Source organism: Vombatus ursinus, unplaced genomic scaffold (assembly GCF_900497805.2).
Source record: "Vombatus ursinus unplaced genomic scaffold, bare-nosed wombat genome assembly UNPS02006779.1, whole genome shotgun sequence".
Classification (NCBI taxonomy): Eukaryota; Metazoa; Chordata; class Mammalia; order Diprotodontia; family Vombatidae; genus Vombatus; species Vombatus ursinus.
This window is the reverse complement of record NW_020946557.1, coordinates 23,813,965-23,840,640: the sequence shown is the minus strand read 5'-3', so window position 1 is coordinate 23,840,640 and position 26,676 is coordinate 23,813,965. Positions and strand designations below refer to the sequence as shown.

The window sequence follows — 26,676 nt, the reverse complement described above, 5'->3', positions numbered from 1 at the left end:
AGTCAGTCCAGCGCTTCAAGGACCTAGGATTTTAAAGAGACCTAATTATCTTATGAAGTATGTCTACCTACATGCTAGGGCACTATGTTTCCTAGGTTAAGGACTATGAACTTGACTATGAAACTGGTTTTTAGGATGGCAGCTTCTACACTCTTTCTGCATCATCTTTCCTTGTTCAGTTTCCTCATCTATTTACTATACAAAGTTGTTTTGAGGGTAAATCAATCAATCAATAAACATTTATTAAGTGCCCACTATGTGCCAGGATATGATGAGATGTATGTGAAAGCAGGTAAAAAAACAACATAAACATCAGTTTTTCCACATTCTTAATCTGGAAAAACCTGTATCTGAAATAACAGATTCAAATGATATACAGCTGAAACCTACCCCAATATTTGCATCTTTTTTTTCATCTTTTCTCTGGAGACAAGCTCCCAGAGTGCTTTTATTTTTTAAATAATATTTTATTTCTCCCTCAATTACATATTAAAACAATTTTTAGCATTTGGGTTCTTTTTTTTTAAGTTTTGAGTTCCAAATTCAATCCTTCCCTCCTTCTCTCCCTTCCCTCTTCCTAAGACAGAAATACCCATCAAACTAAGAAAAAATATTTTATAGAGCTAGAAAAAATATTCACAAAATTCATCTGGGAGAATAAAAGATCAAGGATATCAAGTGAATCAATGAAAAAAAATGTGAAGGAAGGTGGTCGAGTTGTACCAGATCTCAAACTGTATTATAAAGCACTAATTTTCAAAACAATCTAGTACTGGCTAAGAAATAGAGTGGTGGACCTCTAAGGCCGTTTTTGAATCAGAATTTTTTTACCCTATAGCATTATCCAGTTTTGCTCCCCTTTGGTATGGAATTCCTGCCTGATTATTCTACTATAAGCTTCAGTCGGGGCCTACAGACTAGAATTGAGTCCCTGATCTGCTCCTGGGATCAGAGACACACACCCACAGTTTGCTTCTGAACTCATTTCTCTAAGGACAAAACTAGAAAATATAACCACAACTGCTCTGTTATACCACGGCTAGAAACAAGTCTTCTCCTCAATTATGCCCTGGATCTATAACCCAGAATAGGGCAGTGTGACACAGAGCTGCCAAATGTCATTCATTCCTCTATCCTTGGTTAGTTCAGGGGTTCCCTGTGACCTCTTCTTGTCCCAGTGCATCCTGCCTGGTATCCAAACTCAGCTCTCTTTCACTAGAAGTTGGACACTCCTAGGCAGACCTCATCTCCAGCATCTGCAAATCTGTTTTCTTACTCCTACCTGAGCTAGAAAAATGACTCACTGACTTTTTGTTTTCCCAATCAGAATTCAGTCTGGTGTCTTTTCTAGATCTTTGTAGAGGAGTTAGGGTACCGAAGTCAAGCTGCACTTCTTGCTGTTACTCCACCATCTTGATTCTTCTGAGCTAGGAAAGTCACTTAACCTCTTAGTACTCTATACAACTCTTTTAAGATTTCTACATAAAGTGCCAACTTTCATTGGCATAACGAGTCTCCTCAGTTAGGAGTCCCTATCATCTGCATGAATACTAATTCTTAAAAAGACAACAAATTTATATTAAAATTATATTAATGATAAAAAGTCTTGAGATCATCATTCTGAACATATTGATTCATCACTATATGATAAAAATATAACACTGCCTCTATTTCTTCTTATGTTAAAGAGGCCTGAATTAAATGATTTGTATTGTTAAACTCTTACATTAGTTACCCTGTAAAATTCTGTTTTTAATACAATACTCATTAGTTTATCATTTTTTTCTTTCACATAAATATAAAACAAAAATAAATTCCCACTCATTTGAGCTTTCTGATTGTCTTCATAAATGGGAGGTTAATATATGTATACACATGTATATACATATATACACATAATATATAAATATATATACAGTATATACACATAATACATTTGTGTGTTATATGTATAGGTGTATATATACATGTATGTATATATGTATACAAACACACATACAACTATTAAAGCTTAAACTTGCACTAAGACTTTTGGGATACCCAAAATATATATTTGGATGTGTTATGAAGGCATATAAAATTCTGTAGTCCAAAGACAACAGTATTTCAACACATATGGCCTCATGAGGGCAATTAAAGCACTACCACTATAACTGGCCTTTGCTAACATATCAAAATCCTCTGGTGACTAACCATAAAACATGGTGTGATTTCAAATTCCTCCGAGTACAAAGGTTCTTTCACTAATATTGGAAACACTCTTTGAAGGAATATTTTCAAGGAATGGATGGAATTCTGGGTGTTGTAAGCAGCCTTTGAATGATTTAAAAGAACAATGAATGACTAACAAGAAATATTTCTTGAGTTCAGAGACCTTTTAATAAAAGGAGACCTAAGCCTGGTATTTTCTTCTTTTTGACTATGTTCTTGGGAAGTACACATGGATTATACTTGAGTATGGATATAAGTTTCTTAATGGAGAACCAAGACTTTTCTTGACGTTTTGTCAGAACAAAAAGGGCAATAAACCTTAAGTGAAAGAATATGAATGGCTCAGAGACAAGATAAAACATGTTAGGCATGGGAGGCAAAGAGATGAAAGAGGTAATAGAAATGATTTTAGGTACACAGAAGGGCATATGTAAGAACAATCAGGATTATAGAATTCTGGCCACAGAAACCACCTCAGAGATCAACTTCTCCAACTCTCTCATGTGATGGATTAATACCCATAAGGTTTAGATAGGTGAAGTAATTTGCTAAAGAATTTGCTGTTGCAACAGAATCAAGTTCAATCCAGGTCTTTTGACAAATCTAGTGCATGGTCTATCCAACATAGCTGCATCTCAGTTATCTTTTCTTAATCTTCTTCCTTTCCTCTAAAACTCTATGTGCCTGAGGTTTCTCAAAAGGCTGTTTCTAAGAGATACATAACAGAGGAACTAACCAATGATGGCCAAGCCCTAGGAACATACATGTTTGTTAAGTCTACTTCTGGAAGATCTCAATGATATGGAATGAAGCAACCCAAATCTCTACTTCAGAACTCAGGCAGCTATTCTAAGACCCTTATTTGTCAAGTTAGGTTATACAGAAGAAAAATCTCTGGATTGGCTGCTTAGCCATTAACCAGCAAAATCAATCATCTCCTTCCTAGCTGCATTGAAATAAAGAAAATAACTGCCAGGGACATTTGGGTGGGGAAGAAGCCTCCAGCCCTCTCACCCAGAGCTGCCATGAGGTCAGTGAGTACATGACTTCTCGTATTCAAGCCTTTATCCAAGATGGGACCACTTTCTGTTAGTGTCTTCTTTCCTTTGGAACAATACCTTATGAGATCTTAAAAGGTCAGGAGTCCATACCAGAGTTTGCCAATAGCCAAATCAGGTAATACTCCAGTATAGCTCCCAGAAGCAACCCAGAATAAGCCAAGACACCATGATCTGAAGCAAGGAAGCAACTCATCCAGTGGCTACATCACACTCTGAAATTAATGTGGTGGGGTCAAAGTTCTATAGCAGTCACTCGAAGTAAGAGCTCACTCTCCTCGAGGACCAATATGTAAGAGTTAGAGTATACCCTTATGGTTCAAGTGGATGTTTTTGTACATCCATCCTTGCTATGGCACACAGAAATGAAATCAGAGTTCCAAGATGCATTGACATGATTAATGTCATGGTGCTTTTCAATGACTTAAAACTTTATATAAAGACAGGGGAAAGTGAACTAACATTTCAATGTTTTCTAGTGATTAGAGTAGGGGCAGAATTGAAATACAAATGATGATTCTATGATCTGTAATTAGTATTTTCTTAAGATCACAGTTCTAGAATTAGAAAAAACCTCAGAGGTTATCTATTATCTAGTCCAATCTCTCATTTTATACATGAACAAACATGAAGCTCAGAGACATTAATGTTATTTGCCTAAAGTCACAGAGACAGTAAGTAGCATATTTGAATCCCAGTCCTCTTGACTCCAAATGCAACACTCTTTCCACAGTACTACATATTTCAGAATATTAATATGTAATGAGTATTGGTAAGGCTTTCAGTCTGTTGGGCCATATCACAGAAAGGAATTGAATGGACAACATGGCATGCAACTGCCAGAGATGATTTACAACTCCCCTGAGACTCCTGATTCCCCATCTCTGCCATAATGGAAAAGAGGAGCATTTGGTGAAAAAGACAAAAAAGTCAAGGACAATAGCACCTGAACCAGTGCCAGAAACTCGCATGCCAGATATACACTATTCATTTATTCATTCACTCATATATATGAATATGTATGTATACACACACACTCCCCTAAAAATATGTGAGGTCCCAGTCCTTAGGCCTTGCTCAGTGGAAGGAGCCTTCCTTTCTCTTAGCCCCCAAATCAAAGCATAATTCTTTGACTGTTTTCTGTTAGCAAAATAAGTCATAATGAAGAGTTCTTTAATTTGCTCCTAAGCTAGAAACTGAATTGTTCTCTTTCCTAGGCGATTCCAATTAAGAAGTATTGATGCCAGTCACTAAACAGGTAAGAAGCAGAAGTCCCTATCTCCCACTCAGCCATAACATCCATGAATATATAGTGTTTATATTTCTCTTGTATCTTTTGTATTCACTCTTTCCTGATTGTAGGTGAATGAATATTCTAAAATGGGAAGACTGGGGCAAATAGCAAGACCACGAAATCTATTAAAATCATCTAAAGTCCCATCAAAAACCAGAGCACCCAAAATTGGCAGCAGCAGTATCTGAGTCCTCATCTGAGAAGCCAGCATTACCACTGAGTGACCTGGTTGAAAATATCCCACAAAGGACTTACATATCAATCAAGACATCACTTCCTACAAGAAGCTAAACCCTCTTCAGCAAGGAAGTGTTTCACTCATCAGCCACTTCACCCCTCGTTAAGAACCCTACGAAGGGAAAAAAGGACTCCCAAGGTCAGGAATCACCCCTCAGCTGCACAACTGTGAGGAGGAAGAATAGGTTTAGGCAGTCTAAGGCACACAGAGAGATGGAAAGATAAAGGATTATGATAAAATAAAGGAATCCAAGGTCTTGAACACAGACACAGAATAACAAAGTAGTTACAACAACTAGGGGTATCAAGGAAGGTCTCAGAGGAGGTGGTACCTCCGCTAAGCCTTGAAGGAAGAAAAGGCCATAAAAAAGTGAAAATGAGGTGGGAGGAAATGACAAGAATGGAAAATGTACTGTGTAAATGAAGACAGATAGAAAATGGAATATCTAGTTCAGTAAAGAGTTAAGAAGGAAGGAAAAAATGTCTAGGAAGAAGGTACAGTTAACAGTGTCAAAGCTACAAGTAGGTCAAAGAGGACAAGGACTAAGAAAAGGCCACCAGAATTAGCATTTAGGAGATCAAGGGTAACCTTTAAGAGAAGAGATTAAGTAGAGTAGTGGAATCAGAAAGTATACTAAAAGGGATTTTCCTCTATTAAGAGTTGTACGTACATTTGAATTATCACTGGATACGCCAAATGTTCCAGAAGAAATTTATAAAGGAAAGAAACTGTATTTTATTCATTTGTAGCCTCCACAATTTAACACAGTACTACCCTGCATACAGTAAGCATTTGACAAAATGTTTGTTAAATGAATGAATGAATGAATATGAGTATAAATGAAAAGGAAAATGACAGCCTGGTCAAGTTCGGTGAGGCTCATTACCAGTAGGTTGATTACTAATTAAAAGCATTCTCCAAACCCATAAAACAAAGAAAAATGCAAAATGGAAACTCATTATATTACATTGACCCTCAAAATGGCCCCACCTCCTCTGTGGATCCCTACTCTGCTTGTAGTGATGATGGCAATGTTGAAAAGGGAACAGAAGGTGGTACGAATTATACAATTTTTAGACCACCTATAAACACCAAGTTAATTGTCAGCACACTAATATATCTTTGTCTACAAACCACCAAGTGACCTCAGGAACCACAGTAACATTGACATTCTCACTATAAATGAAAGTAAAAGTCAAACACAAGGAAGGATAGCACACCGATTCTCCATGGAGAGTCAAGTAAGTTGTTTATTTTGTCCCCAAAGTCAACAAAAAACATCATTTCATAGGACACTTGGTCATGTCACCCTCCGGTGCTAATGAAGAACACAAAAGAAATGAGCATCACAATTTTAATGGATTATGTGTTAACACCTGTTGCAGAGAATAAAGAGGCAAATGAAGTTGAGGAAGAACCCGACCTGGAGATCACACTGAAAATACAGTAGTACTCCAACAGATCTGAGATTTAGAATCATAGTTTAAGAGCTCTAAGGGACCTTCGGGTCTAGTCCAAACTTCTAATTTTTCAGCTTAGGAAAGGTAAGGCCCAGAGAGGTTAGAGGACATGAGCATTCTCTATACTAGTTCAGATCACAATCCACCCATGCCCCTTGTCCTGTGCAGTTGTGGTCCACACAATTACTTAGATTCACTCTAGACTTTCTCTATGTCTTTTGGCATATAGTGGACATCAGCAGGGCACTCTGGCTGTCTATTTGCTATCCCTCATGTCTTTCTGCAGGACACATAATTCATTTTCCAATCCTCTATTTCCTCAACAATCTTTCTTTTGTTGCTTTTCACACATAGGTCACCCTTGAAAATATGCTGCAAGCCTTCCTGAGCATACCACACATCTTTCCATTGTACTCTGCATCACCCATAACTCAGAGATTGTGGAGTTCCAAGATTCATTTACAGCATTGATGAGATAACATTTATGTTAAAAAGATGATTCTCTAAATGAGGAATTATTAAAAACCTTACACAAGTTCATTCCAGCCAACTTGCTTCTCCTATTAACTTTTAGGACCAACCCACTGTCATTCTGCAATGACTATCTTAAATATATATGTTGATATACCCAATGAACAGTTCATCCAACTGCACGTTATAACCTAGACAACAATCATTTTCATCTATTCAATTTTTCCTACATGGACTGTTCACCTTATTTCCTTTAAAAAATATGGCTCTTACTGAAAACCTGAAGGACTCCATGTAATCAGCATAATACCGTATGTAAAAAGGAGCATCTGGAGGGCTTCTATCTACATTAAATCTCTATTTTATTCAGATCTCACACTCCATGACAATGGTGAACATCTTTGGCAAGTATTCATATCTTTGTTTTCTTTGTTTTATGTCTCCTTTACTGGTAAAAATTAGAAGATCATAGAACAGAGTTTATCAAGAAATCTTACATGACCTAAAAATATGTATTATAGACCAGGCCTGGCTTAGACTAGTCTCACAATTCAGGTTTGAGCCTGGAATGAAATGAGACACACACAATAATCTCACAATTCTCCTAAAAGAGTTTTACTCAGACATAAAAAGGAAGGCATATTCACCAAGTATACTGCACATGTGTATTGGTCTATAGTCTAGACCAGGAGTGGAAAACCTGCAGCTTCCAGGCCATTTATGGCCCTCTAGGTCTCCAAGTGCGACCCTTTGACTGAATCCAAACTTCACAAAACAAATCCCCTTAATAAAAGGATATTTTCCAACACACTTTTCATCATTTCTCCTTCACAATAAAGTCATAAACTTCATTATGGACCTTAAGACTTCATAGAATCCTAAAGTATATGTTTAACCTTATGACAAGCATAGCAAGATAAAATAACATAGTGTTCCATGAATTATATTTCTTATTGCTTCTGGACATAAAATAAAACCAATTCTGCCAAAGTCTTTGTTTGCCTATCCAAGGAGATCTATAAACAAACCAACTTTCCATTTAACAGCCATCTTTCTTTTTTGTTGTTGTTTTAGTATTTTATTTTTCACCAGTTACATGGAAAAACGATTTTTAACATTAATTTTTAAAATTTTGAGTTCCAAATTCTCTCCCTTCCTCCCTCTCCATCCCCCTCCCCATTGAGAAGGCATGCAATTTGATGTAGGTTATACACATGTCATGCAAAACATTTTCATATTAGTCATGTTGTGAAAGAAAACATAGATCCCAAAAAAAACCCTCAAGAAAAACAAAGAAAGTAAAAAAGTATGCTACAGTCTGTATTCAGACATAATCAGTTCTTTGTCTAGGGAAGGATAGCATTTTTTATCATAAGTCCTTTAAAGTTATCTTGGATCACTGTATTGCTGAGAATGGCTAAGTCATTCACAGATGATCATGACAGACAGTATATTTCACTTTGCAGAAGCTCCTCTAAGTCTTTCCAGGTTTTTCTTAGAGCATCCTGTTTATCATTTCTTATAGCACAACAGTATTCCATCACAATCACATAGCATAATTTCTTCAGCCATTTCCCAATTGATAGGCATCCACTCCATTTCTAATTCTTTGCCCCCAAAAAAGAGCTGCTATAAATATTTCATATATATATATATACACACACACACATATATATGTATATATACATATATATATACATATATATATACATATATATGTATATATACATATATATATATATAGGTCCTTTTCCTTTTTGTTTTCCATCTCTTTTTGGATACTGACCTAATAGTGGTATTGCTAGGTCAAAGGGTATGCAACCCTTTTAAGGACCTAGTTCCATACTGTTCTAAAGAATGGTTGAATCAGTTCACAACTCCACCAACAGTGCATTAATATTTCATTTTTCCCACATCCGCTCCAACATTCGTCGTTTTCCTTTTGTGTTCTATTAGCTAATCTAAAATGTATGAGGTAGTACCTGAAAATTGTTTCAATTTGCATTTCTCCAATCAATAGTGAGTTAGAACATCTTTCACATGGCTATAGATAGATCTGATTATTTCATATGAAAACTGTTCATATCTTTTGATCATTTATATTAATTGGGGAATGACTTATTTTTATAAATTTGACTCAGTTCTCTATATATTTGAGAAATGAGGCCTTTATCAGAGGAACTTGCTTCAGAATTTTTTCAAGGTTAAGATTACTAAATGTATTTCCCTCCATTCTATTCCCCCACCCCGTTTATTCTATTCTCTCTCCTTTCACCTTGTCCCCCCTTAAAAGTGTTTTGCTTCTGATTACCCCCTCCCCCAATCTGCCCTCCCTTCTATCACATACTCCCTTTCTCTTATCCTCTACCCCTCTACTTTCCTGTAGGGTAAGATAGTTTTCTATACTCAATTGAAGGTGTTTGTTATTCCCTTTTTGAGCCAATTCTAATAAGAGTAAGATTCACTCATCCCCCCCCCCCCCCCCCCCCCCCCTCTTTCCCCCCACTGTAAAAGTTCTTCCTTGCCTCTTTTATGTGAGATAATTTGCTCCATTCTACCCTTCCCTTTCCCTTTCTTCAGTGCCTTCCTCTTTCTCACCCCACCCCTTAATTTTATTTTTTAAGACATTATCCCTTCATATTCAACTAACACCTGTGCCCTGTCTATATATACTCCTTCTAATTACCCTAATAAAGAGAAAGTTCATTTATGGCTTACAAGTATCATCTTCCCATTTAGAAATCTAAACAATTTAACCTTATTAAGTCCCTTATTAGTCCCTTTTCCTGTTTACCTTTTCATGCTTCTCTTGAGCCTTGTATTTAAAAGCCAGATTTTCTATTCAGCTCTGATTTTTTTCATCCAGAATGCTTGAAAGGCCTCTTTTTCATTGAATATCCATTTTTTCCCTTGAAGTATTATACTCAGTTTTGCTGGGTAGGTGATTCTTGGTTGTAATCCTAGCTCTTTTACCCTCTAGAATATCATATTCCAGGGCCTCTGATCCTTTCATGTAGAAGCGGCTAAATCTTGTGTTATCCAGACTGTGGCTCTACAATATTTGAATTGTTTCTTTCTGGCTGCTAACAATATCCTCTCCTTAACCTGGGAGCTCTGGAATTTGGCTATAATATTCCTGACAGTTTTAACTTTGAGATCTCTTTCAGGAGGTGATTGGTGTATTCTTTCAATTTCTATTTTACCCTCTTCTTCTAGAATGTCAGGACAGTTTTCCTTTATAATTCTTTGAAAAATGATGTCTAGGCTCTTTTTCTGATCATGGCTTTCAGGCAGTCCAATAATTTTTAAATTATCTCTCCTGAATCTATTAACAGTCATCTTTCTATATAACTTTTTTTGTCTTAATGTCTCATTTACTGCAAGAATGTCAATACTAATGTGGTTCAGTACTTCCAGTAATGTGTCAATTTGTTAATCATTAGACAAGGATATCACATTTAGAATAATTTAGTCTAAGCTGATGTTTATAGACAGCCTAAAACTTACATCATGTTTTCCTACTGACATTTTCCATGATCATTTTGGAAATGAAGAGGACCAGACAAAACTGAGGCCCGTTTTAGATCTACGTTTCTTGAGTTGCATTGGCCAAAGAATTCATTTGCCTGGAATCCAACTACTAGTGAAGAACCTTTCTATGCTCAGTTGCACTGGTCTTTGGACAGAACACTCAGTATATCATTGGGAACATACAACCATACCTGACACCTTTCTGGTATGGTAAAAGCTGCTCAGACTTACGCTCATCTGAGATAGCCTTCAGAAACTCAGGAACATTTTCACATTGCAATGAGAGATCAGAGCAGGACTGTACAGATTCTCCATAAAGGTGCTCATATGTTTCTAAGGCACAGGTTGAGACATGTCACTAACCTGCTATCTGCAGTTCCCTGTTGCCTTCAGAATATATAAAATTCTCAGCCTAGCAATTAAGGACCTCTGCACTCTAGATGCTATCTTTCCAGTCTTATTTCATAATATTTCCCCTTACATACTTCAAATTCAAGTCAGATCTTCAAAAGTACTTCAGTCTAGCACTATGCCCTTCAGTTTACTACAGAATCAATCTGGTTTCTAGCTCTGAGTATTTCACACACACACACACACACACACACACACACACACAAAACCTTCAACTAAAAGATGTCCGCTTCCTTATTTTCCCCAATACCCAGTACCCAATACCCAATGCAGCATTTGATTATAAAATAAGGTTATACTGGTTCTCTTTGAAATCACATAGAATAACTTTTCTTGTCTTTTTTAATTGAAAGGATTTTATTATTTTAATAGACTATGAAAAGTTTCAGAGATACTTCTAATTCTCATTATTCAGGTTGTGTTTTACCTGCTATCTCGAGAAGTGTAGCTACATGATCGCCTTCTGCCAACTTCACAAATCCAACCTGATTTCCAAAATTACCAATTCCCTGAAAGGGTAAATTTAAATCTCTTCCTTGTAGTATTTCTTCTATTAGTGCTTTTGTCTCCAAAAGAGCACCTATACCTCTGTTAAGAGAAGAAAAAATATAAAAGTCAGATAAAGAAAAGTTATAACTTCGAAAGACTGAAATAAAACCTGACATGATTCATACCTACCAAATATTTTCATCTCAGAATCATTTCTAAAAATCACACTGTTCAGCATAATAAGCTCATATTGCAACTTGAGCTTTACAAGTAAACATTAAAGTTAAAACTAATATGAAACAAAGAACTCAATACAATAAAAGTAAATTAAATTTCTGGTATTTTCATTTTTATTGAAAAAACTGCAAGTGAATTATTTGCAACAACTTTTTCATTATTCATCAAGAGTTCAGAAATATTGATTTGTCAAAACAAAGTATCATAAAAAATTACTGACTAGATATTTACATCACATGCCTAAAATATTAAAAGCTACAACTTATATCTGACTTATGACAAATATAATGGACTCTATCACTATTAAATTGATACAAACATACTCAATAAATAAAAATATGTTTCCCATAAAGTATTCTAAATACAAAATAAAACAGTGGAAAAAGAACTGTATTTCTAGACCTGATACCAAATCCTAGTTTTGCCACTTGCAACCTATGTGACTTTGGGGAAGATTCTTAACTTCTATAGGCTTTGATTTATTCGTTTATAAAAGGTGAAAGGGTGAATTAAGTGATCTCTTATGTCCTTGACTGCTTTAAATCCAATATTCTAATGGTCTAAAAAGAAACTCTGGTTCTCTTAATTAGCCTTTACAAAGTAGATGCCAAATCCGTGTCAGAAAATACCGGCATTAAAAAGGAAGCTCTGCCCTATTTCATTTTCCATATTAAAAACAAATATTTAATAGAGGCCAACTAATTTCACCTTCTACATTTTTAGCTCTGTAGTGTTTTTGGTAGTAGGAATAAGTTATTTTCAATATTAAATAAAAGTATTGGTATATAGCTTATTTATTACATGCATCTTACTCTTAGAATGGATTTTCCAAAAAAGTGTCACTAGGGGGCAGGCATTATCCAGTAAATAATTAGTTACTGCCTTTCAAGACTACATCACTGTTCAAGAAGACCATATTACTTTACATTTCTTTGAGTGAGTTATTTGTGTAGTTCTATGTCAAGTATGTGAGTAAGAGCAATCAGTGGTAACTCTTAATCAGTCAGTGTTTTATTCTTCCTACTTAATGACCTAACCCACCACTGATTCTGCAATAATTATAAATCAAGTGTTGAAAATGCACTTGTTAAAGGATACACAGAACCAATATAATTATTTTAGAGTCACATTCATGTGTTCAGAATGATTTTGTAAATGGAAAACTTTATTATTTTATTTAAAACATCTACCAAACTCAATCCTTTTGAACTGCATCTTTACCTAGCTTTAGCCAGTGGACTAAAACTTTCACAGAATCAATGTATGTTAAAACATGCATGGGTCTTCTTGATGAATATATGTGATATATAATGGAATGTAATAACATGGTAATTCTGGTAAATTTAATAAGAAGTTATTTTAAAGGGTTTGATGGTTCCTATTTTATGAGAAAATCTATGTTAGGCACAACTTAAAATAGGAAGAGCAAAACCCTACCAATTAAGAAGATTCGCCATTTTTCTTTAACACTAAGATAATCTGCATACATATCCTCTTTTCCTCAGTTCATCTATATTTTGAATTGAGAATATTTTGATATACCTTTAATTGATTTGTTATTTGACAACAATTTTAAAATATCCTTGTGTTTTTTAAATCATTTTAAAGAAAAAATTAATGGCCATACATTCCGAAGTGAAAGTAACATAAATTTTAAAAATGGGATATCAAGAGCTAGAATAAAGACCAAATTATAATGGTTCAGTGAAGCATATATTTGTAAATAATTAATCAGTCTAAGCTGAAATGACTCAAAATAGATCAGTGATGAGTGCATAGGACATAGGTTCAAATCCTACATGTGCCATTGATAAAGTGTGTTACTGTGAGCAAATCATTTTATTTTTAGGGGGACGTGATTTTCTTATCTATAAAATTATTCTATTCTATTAGATGGCTATTCTATTAGAAAGCTAGATGCTTTCACCTTTGAAAATAGTATTCTATTCTTTCAGTATTTCTCATCATATCATTTTACCCAGAGGGGAGCTACATTAAAATAAATGTGGTAAACAAATCCTTGAAATGTCTCTTTACACCGTCATAAAAATCAACAATAATAAAGCCAGTCAATAAACAAGCATTTTTTAAAGACCTCCTCCTCCTATGTTTCAAGCACTGTGTTAAGCACTGCGGATATAAAGTAATGCAAAAGATAGTATCTACTCTTAAGGAGTAAAGGAAAAAAAATGAAATCAACTATGTACAAACAGGATATATAAAGGATAAATTGGAGATAACCTTAGAAGAAAGGCTCTAAGATTAAGGAAGCCTGAGAAATGCTTCTCATACAAAAGAAAATTTTTGGCAGGACTTGACTTGAAGGAAGTCGGGGGAGCCAGGAGGCAGAAGGGAGGAGGTAAAGCATTCCAAATTTGGAGGACAGATAGTGAAAATGCCCAGAGTGAGAAGATGAGGAGTATAATGTTAGGAACGCCAAGGAGACCAATGTCACTGGATTGTAGGATAGGTAGGGGTGAATACAGTATAAGAAGACTGAAATGGTAGGAAGGGCCAGGCTTAAAGGCCTTTCAAAGACCAACAGAGGATTTTATACTTCATCCTGGAAGTGATAGGGAGTCACTGAAATTTATTGAATAGGGGGATGACATGGTCAGACATGTGCTTCAGGAAGGTCATTTAGACTGCTGAGTGCAGGACAGACTGAAGTGGACAAAGACTTGAGGCAGAGAGAACCACCAGTAGTCCACTGCAGTGGTCCCGTCATAAAGCGATCAGAGTCTGCACTCGGGTGGTGGCAGTATCAGAAGATAGCAGAGTATGGAGAGGAATATACAAGAGATGTTACAACAGTAAAATTGATAGGAATCAAGCAACAGATTAGATATAGAAGGTGGAATAAAGTGAGAGGTTTGGGATGATTCCTATATGCGGGTACGGTTGGGTGACTTGGAGGACGGCGGGTGCCCGTGATAGTAACAGGGAAATTAGGAAGAGGACAGTTTGGAAGGAAAGAGAATGAGTTCATTTGTAGATATGTTAACTTTAATAGGTCTATAGGATATCTAGGTCAAGATGTCTAAGGCCTGTTGATTTCACCTGCACAACATCTCTCCAATACTCCCTGTTCTTTCCTCTGACAATAACACCACCTTTATGCGAGCCTTTATCACCTCACACCTAGATTACTGCCAATAGCCTGCTGGTGGATCTACCTGCCTCAAATTTCTGCTCACTCCAATCCATCCTCACTTCAGACATTAAAGTGGTTTTCCTAAAGCACAGGTCCAACCATGTCACCTCCCTAATCAATAAACTCCAGTGGCTCCCTATTGTCTCCAGGATCAAACGCAAAATCCTCTATTTGGCATTCCAAATCCTTTATAACCCAGCCCCCTTCTTATACTTACACTTCTCCCACTTCCTATAACATACTCTTCAATCCAGTGACACCAGTCTCCTAGCTGTTCCACAAAGAAGATAAGTTTTGCGCATTTTTCTGGCATTTAATTTTCGCTCCATGCCAGCAATGTTCTCCCTTCTCCTCTCTGCCTTCTCGTTTCCTTTAAGTCCCAACAAAAATCCCATCTTCTACTGGAAGCCTTTCCCAACCCCTCTTAATTCTTATGCCTTCCTTTCTTATTTTCTATTCATCTTGTACAGAGCCTGTCTTTACATATTTGTTTTCTTGTTGTGTCCCCAATTAGAATGAGGGCAGGAACTGCCTGTTTTCCCCTTTTTTGTATCCCCAGTGCTTAGTACACTGTCTGGAACACCGTAGGAGCTTAATAAATGTTTATTAACTGACCAACTAATAGAAAGTTTGATATGCAAAATTGAGGGTTAGGAGAGAGGTTAGTGCTGGACAAAAGATCTGAGAATCATCTGTATAGAGATGATAACTGAATCCATGAGAACTGAGATCACCCAGGGAATTACTATAGAGGGGAAAGAGAAGAGACCCTAGGAAAGAGCCCTAGGGGACACTCACAGTTAGGAAGCATGACCTGACTGAAGATCTAACAAGGGAGACTGAGGAGGGGGTCAGATAGGAGGAAAAAGAGTAGTATCATAGAAACCAAGATAATTGATTCTCAAGGAGAAGACGATGACTGACAGAATCAAAGGCTGCAGAGGAGGAGGATTAAGGCCACTGGATTAGGTAATTTAAGATAATTAGTAACTTTGAAGAGAGCTTTTTCAGTTAAACGATAAAGGCAGATGCCAGACAATAGAGAATTAAGAAGAGACTAAGAGGAAAGACAGCAGATGCATTAGCTGTAGACAACTTTCTCAAGCGCTTAGCCACAAAACGAAGACATGGGATAATAGCTAATGGAAATGGTTAGATCACCTGGGAGTTTTTTGAGGATGGGAGAGACAGGGGCAGGATTGCATGCAGTAGGGAAACAACCAGCAGACAGGAAGAGAATGAACACCAGTGATAGAGTAGAGATGATAGAGGGGAGAAAACTGGATGAAACAGGGTCTCTCGTGCAGGTAAAAGGGTTTGTCTTGGTAAGAATAGCCACTTCTTCATACGAGGAGGAGATATTGGCAGAAAGCATTTGAGTGATGTGAAATAAAGAGGAAGCTCTCTTTGAATAGCCTCAATTTTTCATTGAAATATGAGGCAAGGACATAGGAGTTTTGAAGAGAGATCAAACAGTTTAGTAAAGCTACTGTGGATAGTGAGTCATTTAGGGAGATGTAAAAGGATTGTCTTGCCTCAATAATGATATATTCAGATATATGTGTGTATATATATATGCATACAAACGTATCATGAACATATCTAATCTCCCTATAAGCTTGAAGGCTCCTCCTTATTCATTTTTTAAAATCCTCCACAGATCCTGAGACTTAAACACAGAGAGAAAAGACTTTGACCAAACATGCTATCCCAGAGTCCACAAAGTATTGAGTATGAAATGAAGTTATTATTTCCTTGCCTACATTGCAGACAATGATATAAAGTATTATATTATCAGCACTGACAAAACCACAAATAAATTGGGTCATTTCCTAATACATCAAAAGTCCTCTCCAGGAAGTAACAACCTCTAACAGTCAGCGTGGCTTTATCAAGAACAGGTAGTGCCAGATTAACTTCTCTTGTTTATTTATTCATTCATTCACTTATTTATTTATTTATCCATCTATTTACTGGGTAACTAGAATAGCAGATGTATAATACTTTAAACATTATATATTTAGACTTCTTCAAAGCATATGATAAAAAGCTTTATTCTATCCTTATTGACATAGGAGAGAGAGGGGAATCAGCTAGCTGATAGTTTAGTTAAATTCCTAATCGGTTTAATGACTGAATTCAAAGAGTGGTAATTAATGGGCTAATGTCAATGTGGAAGAAATCTTCTATTGGTCTGCCCAAAGAATCTGTCCTTGCCTCTTCAGTGTTAAGCACTTTTATCAGAGATGTGGATGAAGTATATAAGGTATACCTGTCAAAAATTTGCAAAAGACGTGAAGATCATTAACATGCTGGATCAGACTCACAATCCAAAAAAATTTCTACAAACTAGAAGGATGGGCTATAAAAACCTGCAACTTTACGAGTACAAAAAGGAGGGATGTGTGGTTAGATAAGAAAGATCCAGAGATTTTAGTGACTGTGAGCTCCAGATGAGTTAAAAGTGTAGCATGGCAGTCCAAAAAGCTACTCCCATTATTGTCTGGGTTGAGAGAAGCAGTGTCTAGAACCAAGGAAGTGAGAATCTCAATGTCCTCTGCCTTCATCAAACTTTGTCTACACTGTGTAATTCTGAGTGCCACAATGAAGGGAGAATACAGGCTAGTGTGAGCACGTTCAGAAAAGGGGCACCTGGATGGTGAGAGGATTGGTTAAAGCAGACCTGCACAACTTGGCAGTAGGTAGAGGCCAAAATTAAAATAGGGTAAACTTCTTAGGGCCTCAGAGAGGTTAGACTATAGACAGACTGACGATGGCTGGTTGCCGTGGGTCATGTGACAAAGAGGAGAGTGCAGTGGCAACCCTACATTTTTCTCAGGCCACCAGAAATCCTTTGGTGGGCCTCGTGTTGCGCAGGCCTGACTTAAAGGAACCAGATATGTTCTCACTGGAGAAGACATAGGCTAATAAGCTTTCTTCAAATATAAAAGGGTGAGTCTTGAGGAAGAGGGATTACTCTTGTTCTGTCTGGCTCCTTAGGATAAAAATAGTAGCAGTGGGTAAAAGTTGCAAGCCTTAATATAAGTAAAAACCTCCTAACCATTAGAACTTTCTCAAAGTATAATAGTCTGCTTTAGGATGCAGTCAATTTCTTTCACTGTCAGTATTTAAGCAGAGGCCAGATGATTACTTTTGAAAATGATGTAAAAGGAATTTCTATTCAGATATATGTTTCACTAGGTAGTCTCTATGACTGCTTCCAATTCTGAGATTTTGATTCTGAACTCAGAAATGTGCTGTGGTGAGGGCAAAGAGAAGTCTATTTATCTACAGGTAGGAAGAGATCCTCTATTTTGCCATATAAGATATGTATAGCTCAAAGAATTTTTTTTAAGAACACAACAGTCTAAGAACAATGAATTGTATCTACTGATCACTGTAATACAAAATAAAACTTCGGACCAATCTGGTTATACAAGTATTAAAATAAAAGGTAGTGTGGTATAATACAAATAGCAACCTACACTACTCTAAAGCCTTCTAAATTAACTTAAGGCATCATACATTTTGAGCTGGAAGGGAATTTAGAGACCATCTAGTCTAGCTTCTTCACTGTACAGATGAGGAAACTGAGTCCCAAAGAAGATAAAAACTAACCCAAGGTCACACAAATATTAGGTGGGAAAGCTGATACTGTAAATGAGATCCTGTAATTCCACATTAATGACTTTTTCCACTACACCAGATGGCCTCTCCCTTCATGAAGCCTCCCCTGAAACCAGAGTCCATACCTAGGAGTTTAGGTCACCTCTCCATGTCATAGTATTTTCCCTAAATTCCTCTCTGCTCACTGTCCTGTCTATCACTATTATTTACATACTTATCCATCCCTTCATTAGACTGGAAAATTCCTGAAAGAAGAACCTATCTGATACTTGTCTTTGTATTCCAAGTGCCCAGCATTCTATCTTGCACATAGAAGGTACTTAATAAATGTCTGCTGAAACAAAAAAAAAAATGAAACTGCTATGCACAAGTTACAGTTCTGCCACTATGCTGCTATGTAGCTTTGACCAAATCACTTAATTTCTTGGATCTTACTATGAAATGAGGCAACTGGACTGGAAGTTCCTCAAGATCCCTTCTATCTCTAAAATTGTACAATTTTCTATGTTCTATATGACTACTTATTATTTCAATACCTCATCCAAATATCTCCAAATCACAATGATCACAAATGTGCCACGACTTAGTTCAAAGTATCGGTCTATTGAGTTGAGCAAAGAAATCATTTCCCTAAAGCTAACATGGTGATAAGTGTCTCCAAATTGAGCTTGACTTATTCTCAAATGACCCAAAACAGTTTGTTAACCAACCTATACTCAAAGTCCTTCCTCCTTGTAAGATTTAAAAAAATTTACATTCCACTGGCATAGTTTCTGAGAATGTAGGGTCTCTTCCCTATAATCATGAGGCTTACTGATTTGAATAAAGTAAGATTTAAAATACTAATATTCTTTTAATCTATTTTTTGAAGTTTTCAACTCTACTTTCTTCTCTCCTGCGCTTGTATAATGACTGCAGGGTTGGGGAAGAATAGGAGAGAAAGAATTTATCTCAAAATACTTACAGGTTAACTTCCTCTTCACTGAGTAAATGCATCACTAGGAGGGTAACATGGAAGGAACCACAATTGGTCATTACTTTGGATAGCCGTTTATCTTGTTTTATTATTGTGTTTTGCAGAGTCTGAATTCCTCTTATAATCTAATCAAAGAAATTAAAAATTAGTGATTAGACAAAACTGGATTATTGACAAAATATAATCTTTAAAAAAAGTGCAGGAAAAACAACCACAACATAATAGGGTAATTTCAAAAGTATTCAAGCAAACACATTCTTCATTATCTATTTGACTTTCTTGACCATCATAGATGGTTGAACTAGTTGCTTTAATATAATCTCTGAATCAAAGAATCATGAAGTAATTCAGCTGAAAGAGATCTCTGACATCATTCCAGACTAATAATAATTTTACAGAAAAGGAAACTGATTAAAAGATAAACATCTTTTCATGACACTGCTCTCTCCTGGTTCTCCTGTCTAACCACTCCTCGGTCCCTTTTATTGAATCTTCAATCAAGTCACACTCATTGGCTATCGATAACTTCAAACACTTTGTCCTGGGCTTTCTTTTCTCCCTCTATGCTATTTCCCCTGGTGATTGTCATCAGCTCCCAAGTATTCTACTATCATCTTTATGCAAATGATTCTCAGATATTTTTTGTCCTAATGTCTCTCCTAATATCCAGGCTTGCATCTCCAACTGTTTATTGCATTAAATCTTAAACTGGAGGTCCCATAAACATCTGAAACATGTCCAAAATTGAACTCATTCTCTTTCCTTTCAAACTCTGTCCTCTTCCTAACTTCTCTATTACTACTGAGGGTACCACCATCCTCCCAGTCACTCAGCCTCACCCTCACATAGGTATCATCCCGAACTTCTCATTTCATTCCATCTCCTATATCTAATCTGTTGCTTGATTCCTATCAATTTTACTTTCATAACAATTCTTGTATACTCCTCCCCCTACCCTACTCTTCTGATAGTGCCACCACCTGAGCGTAGGCTCTCATCACCCCATGACTGGACCACTGCAATGGACTACTGGTTGTTCTCCCTGCCTTAAATCTTTCCCCACTTCAGTCTGTCCTGCACTCACTCAGCAGTCTAAATGACTTTCCTGAAGCACATATCTGACCATGTCATCCCCCTATTCAATAAACTTCAGTGATTCCCTATCACGTCCAGGATGAAGTATACAATCCTCTGTTGGGCTTTTAAAAGCCTTTAAACCTGGCCCTTCCTACCTTTCTAGTCTTCTTATACTGTATAAGTATACTGTACACTTATACTCACCCCTACCTATCCTACAATCCAAAGACATTGGTCTCCTTGGCGTTCCTCACATTATACTCCTCATCTTCTGACTCTGGGCATTTTCACTATCTTTCCCCATGTCTGGAACTGTCTTTCCCTCTTCATCTCCACAACCTAGCTCACCCACCCAGCTTCCTTCAAGTCCCTGCTAAAATTCTACCTCCTTTCTACAAGAAGCCTTTTTCATTCTCTCTTAATGTCTTTCCTCTGAGATTACCTCCAATTGATCCTATATATATATCTTTTTTGTACATAGTTGCAGGTTCTTCCTCCTATTAGACTCTGACCTTGAGAGTAGAGATTATCTTTTGCCTAACCTTGTTTTTAGAACACAGATTAGAACACAGTAGGTGCTTAATAAATACTTGTTTACTTAGCTTGAATCTAAATTTATCGTCCTCCACAGACTCTTTTCCATCATGAAACCATTATGGCACACTTCAATCACGTTCTTCCCCACAAAAGCTACATTCTTCCTACTGAAGTTCAAGCCAGCTTGCTAATTTCTCCATTTGTGGATGAGCTATCATATTCCTTAATTGAATGTTCCTGACAGTAGATTTCTTGCTGTCTTCAAGATTATCTAGCTTAGCCCCTTTGGAAGAATAATACTAGAATTATGTGTATAGAAGGAAGCTTTTTAAGGAATGCCATGGGGATAACTGGAGACTTTCTCCCCACCCAGTTTTGTCCATGTTCAATTATTTCTTTCTTCCTCACTGCTTCATGAATTGAAATAGGAAATTACTGTCCCATGTAATCACTTCCTGGAACTAAGTTTCCCCTTATTCTAAGCATCCTGATCCTAAAAAACCTCTTCTCTTCTCATCACATTTAACCAATACCTTTCAACATTCCAGATCTCCACAAATCATTTCTGAAAATGAGTTAATTGATAGGAAATTACATGCTAGTACTTGAAATAATATTTCCTGAGGCAAAGAGCCACCTTTATGATACACATAGAAAGAATGTTGACAGACTGGTAAGCAGTACACCATAAATGTACAATGTACTAAAATACAATGCTTAAGTCTTACTTGTCCTTATAATCAGTGTGAATATAACTAGATTAAAAGTGCCTTCAGGTAGGGGTCCACTTGAAATAATACATCCTGAAGCAAAGAGCCACCTCCATGATACACACAGAATGAATATTGACAGTCTGGTAAGCAACATACTATAACTGAACAATGTACTAAAATATAATGCTTAAGTCTTACTTGTCCTTATAATCAGTGTAAATATAACTAGATAAAAAGTGTCTTCAAGTAGGGGGTCCATATCCTACTTCTCTGGAATCCTTCAGAGTTCCTAAGATGGTGTTGAGACATAAAAGGTTTTAAGTAATACTTACTGATTTTTGCCAGTATTGGTACTGATACAGGGAAGATTATTTTGTACTGCAAACTACTAATATTTCTCTTAGCCCTTTTAGCAGTAAGAAACTTAAATAAAATTGCATTTTTAGGGCCACTAGTTTAAAGTGATATGAAAAAAAATTGTATATGTATTTCAGGGGCATTTTGGTTTTTTTTTTAAGAAATGATTAATGAAATATTTTTTTAAAAAATACATTCCATTTTGGACCTGTCTATTCCCCAAAAGACTAATTTTTAAAAGTCTTAGAGTAGATTATTTAAATTGTTTATTTAAAAAAACCCAACCTTGGGCCATGATTAAATTGTTCATGTTCTGTAAGACCTAGTGATCTTAAAGAGAGAAAAATATAGATCCCACATACACAAAAATATTCATACCAACAATTTTTGTGGTAGCTAAGAAGTAGAACCAAAGTAGATACTCATCAGTTGGGTAATGGTTGAACAAATTATAATCAAAGAATGTAATGGAATATTATTGTGCAAGAAGAAAGTATAAATATGAGCCCTTCAGAGAAACACGGGAAGACTTACATGAACTAAAATAAAGTAAGCAGAACCATTAAAAGTACATATAAAATGACTACACCAATATAATTGAAAAGAACAATAAAACAAAGTTGAATACTGTGCAATTTGAATGTCCAATTTTGGTCACAGAGAAAAGATGAGCACAAATACCTCCTTCCTTTCTTTACTGAAAATGTGGAAGATGCTGTTACACTATCAGACAGGGGTCACTGGGTTAGCTAGTTTTACTTAATGGGTTTTTCTTTGTTATAAGGAAAGGTTCATTGTGACGAGGTAATAAGGAAATGGAAATCATTATAATGTAAAAACAAAAGGCATCAATAAATTTTTTTAAAATCAACCCCCTACTATCTGCCAAAGAATAGATAAATCGAACTGTCTGTGGGGAGTCCTGTGCATTGACTTGTATAAGAGAAGACTGAAATCAGTATCAAACTAGAAGAAAAATAAAGATGAGAACATTGGTATTCAACTGAGGCAACTCCAACCCCACCTATTCAAATTACTTATTGATCTAAAGAAAAGAACTATATAAAAGAATATATCATTCCATACCATTATGTTCTATAAGAAATTTTAGTGATGCAAACAAAGAAATAAACTATATGCACAGTGAATTAAAATTTAAAATAATGAATGCTACAATTAATATTTTTTTGGAATAGATACGAGATTTCATTGGCATTGATAATTTCTGGTGCAGACACTTACTCCACCAATACATAGCTCTAAAACTTCTTAGAGTGCTATCTGAAACACTGAGCATTAAATGATTTGTCCCAAACCACACAGCCAATATGTATCAGAGAAGAAACTTGAACCAAGGTATTCCTGACTTCAGGGCTGACTCTCTATATATTACGCCACATTGACTCCTGCTATGTATTCATAACATAATAAATTCAACTATTCACCTAATAGAATTTTGATGATTTAAAATATATTAATGATAGTATAGACTCATGTTATAATGCCTTTTTTCATGAGTTGTCTACTGTACACAGAATTCAGAAAAATTAAGGAGTATAGTACTAAAAAATTCAATTGATCAGAACATATTGAGAATTTTTAACTATTCATTTATGGTTATATAGTCGAAAATAGTATAAAAGAGATGGTTAAGAGAGTCAACAAGCACTTATGAAGTTCTTACTATGTGCTAAGATAAGCACAATGAAAAGATGAAAACACCTATCCTCAAGTCACATACATTCTAGTGGGGAAGTCATTATGTAAATACCTAGGTATTTATCCCTTAACAGTCCAAATCTTGGCTAGCAAATTCTTGGGTTTTATTCATTATAAGAAAATTAAGCATGGGTAAGAACTCAAGCATATGCTATCAACATTATTTATTTAAACTTAGGAAAACACTACTAATATCTCCATAGTTATATGCCTTTTGATGTAAAATATTGGTTACTTCAGGCTTTGTAGATGCCATAGCTGAAGCCTGTGATTTTGCTTGGCTCTCCAGACCAGTAGAGTCAAACCACATATTAACATTATCTATGTGTTATTATATTTTTATCTATTTTGTTAAATATTTCCAAATTACATTTTAATCTGGCTCCAGCCCACTGGGGACTTGAGTCACATGTGAGCCATATCTGAAACCTCTGTTCTAGGCCTTCTATCATGGCTGCCTGCCCCAATCCAAACATCGATGACCATAGCCAATTCTTTTATCCCTCAATGATACTGCCCCGCCTGCCGCCATCCCCCAAACAAGACACTATCTCAGCTCTTGGTATTTCCTGCAGCAGTTCCGCATACCTAGAATGTTCTCTCTCCACATCTCTGCCTCCTAGTTTTCCTGGCTTTCTTCAGGTCTCAGCTAAAATCCCATGTTCTATAGGAAGCTTTCCTATTTCTCTCTTATTCCAGTGCCTTCTTCTCTATTGATTACTTCCTTTTTATCTTGCATACCACTTATTTGTATATATTAATTTGCATATTGTCTTCCCCATTAGACTGTACTCCCAGTGCCAAAAATCAAAGCACTTAGTAAATGCTTACTGATTGACTGACTCTGTATACCTCAATATTGCAGGGAGTAACAAGCCCCAGAACCAAGTTACTTTCAAGCCATTTACAGACTGATAGCAGAAAACAACTGAGTAACAGGAAGAAGGAATTTTTTTATTAATTAATTAATTTATTTTTTAGTTTTCAACATTCACTTCCAAAAGACTTTGAGCTCCAAATTCTCTCCCCATCTCTCCCCTCCCTCTACCCCAAAACGATGTACATCCTGAATACCCCTTCCCCCAATCCACTCTCCGTTCTATCACCCCTCCTCCTCTTATCCCCTTCCCTATTTTCTTGTAGGGCAGAATAGATTTCGATACCCCACTGCCTGTATCTTATTTCCAAGTTGCATGTAAAAACAATTTTTAACATTCATTTCTAAAACTTAGAGTTCCAAATTTTCTCAATTCCTCCCTCCCCATCCACCCTCATTAAGAAGGCAAGCAATTCAACATAGGTTATACATGTGTAGTCATGAAAAACATTTCCATAATAGCCATGTTGTAAAAGATTATATTTTCCTCCAAGCTATCCCACTCCCCTATTCTATCCTCTCCTTTGACTCTGTCCCTCCTCAAAAGTGTTTGCTTCTGTTACCCCCTCCCCTCATCTGCCCTCCCCCTTCTATCATCCCCCCTCTCTTGTAACACCTTTTTCCCTATTTTCCTATAGGGTAAGATAGATTTCCATACCCAACTGAGTGTGTATGTTTTTCTCTCCTTAAGCCAAATCCAATGAGAGTTAAGGTTCATTCATTCCTTCTCCTCCTCCTCCTCTTCCCCTCCACCGTAAAAGCTTTTTCTTGTCTCTTATTATGTGAGATAATTTACCCCACTCTACCTCTCCCTTTCTTCTTCTCCCAGTACAATCCTCTCTCACTCCTTAATTTTATTTTTTAGCTATCATCCTTTCATATTCAACTCACCCAGCGCCATCTGTCTACATATATATTTTTCATATATATATATATATGTGTGTGTGTGTGTGTGTGTGTATATATATATATATTTTATATATTTTCCCTCCAACTACCCTAATACTGAGAAAGGTCTCATGAGTTACAAATATCATCTTTCCATGTAGGAATGTAAACAGTTCAAGTTTAATAAGTCAAGAAGTAATTTTGTTAAAGGATTCTGTTTTCACAGAAATTGCTAGGTTCTAGTGCCAGGGTGGTAACTTCACATACCATGGTACCAGTAGCAGTCCATCTACAGGGAGAAAATGTGCTGATATGAATTTCATCCTTACCTGGCATGTTATTACAGTTTCTAATCTTCACTGTTTAGTCTGACTGGTTGGATGACGCTTTGGCCAGGTGAAAGAGGGTATGAACACTATGAAAGCCAGGAGGTAATTTTGGAACCCAAGATGGCAAGACCAGCAAGAAAGTTCACTTTAGTTGACTGTGGACAACTCTCATAAGTTTGGGGGGGGGAAGTTGGTCTTAATCCCCTACCATTCTTTAGGTAGCTTGAGAAAGCATCCCCTACCCTGACCTAAGGCTGCTCTCATACCCTGTAATACTTAACACTCTCACTTGCTGTATGAATTGTTTGAACATAATTTATCTTTTTCCTCTACAAATCTGACTAGATTGCAGAATTAAATTTATTATTATGACATAAAAAATAAACTATAAATATTGGTTGCTTTAACCAAGGTAAGAGATTTTTAATTTTTCCAGTTTAGGATTATAAAGTGGCTCTGTACAGTATATGAAGGAATAGCCTACTTCAAAAGAAAGGAAGCCCTTAGTAATTACTCTTCCATGTGAGTCTTCCCCTCCCCCATCAACAACCCTTCTTTGAGAAGTGACTGAGGTCATTTTTCCAAGGCAGTATGGTACAGTGGAAAGAGTGTTAACTTTGGAGTCAAGAGATGTTTAAAAAAAAAAAAGCAGCTCTATCATTTGCTTGCAGAGGACCTTGGTCAAGTCACTTGATTCTGTTATTCTTTTCATTAATTCTCCAACAGGCTTACAGAACAGCAAATTAAAATGAATGCAAAGCATTTTAAAGACAACATGCATTTATTAAACCCCTACTATCTGCCAAAGAATAAAACTTCTCTGTATTCACACAGAACTTGTTAATAACAGGGGATGAAGTTCAGTTTTGTGAGAATTTTAATCCTTAACAAATATATAAATATATATTATATATATATATACACACACACAAATTCAAATACATATGCTTAAGTTTAACATATTCTTAATTATGAGTTGAATATAATTTTAGTTTATATGTTACATGTAACAAAACATGTTA

The 26,676-nt window shown here is 36.2% G+C and overlaps 1 protein-coding gene across 1 annotated transcript in view; it reads right to left on the bottom strand.

The window, feature by feature from the left end:
- AKAP7 (A-kinase anchoring protein 7) overlaps nt 1-26,676 on the bottom strand; it is a 150,387-nt gene that overhangs the window by 94,963 nt on the left and 28,748 nt on the right. The window contains 2 exon segments of the mRNA XM_027848585.1: nt 11,102-11,262; nt 19,146-19,282. Coding sequence (XP_027704386.1) covers nt 11,102-11,262; nt 19,146-19,282 — 298 coding nt within the window.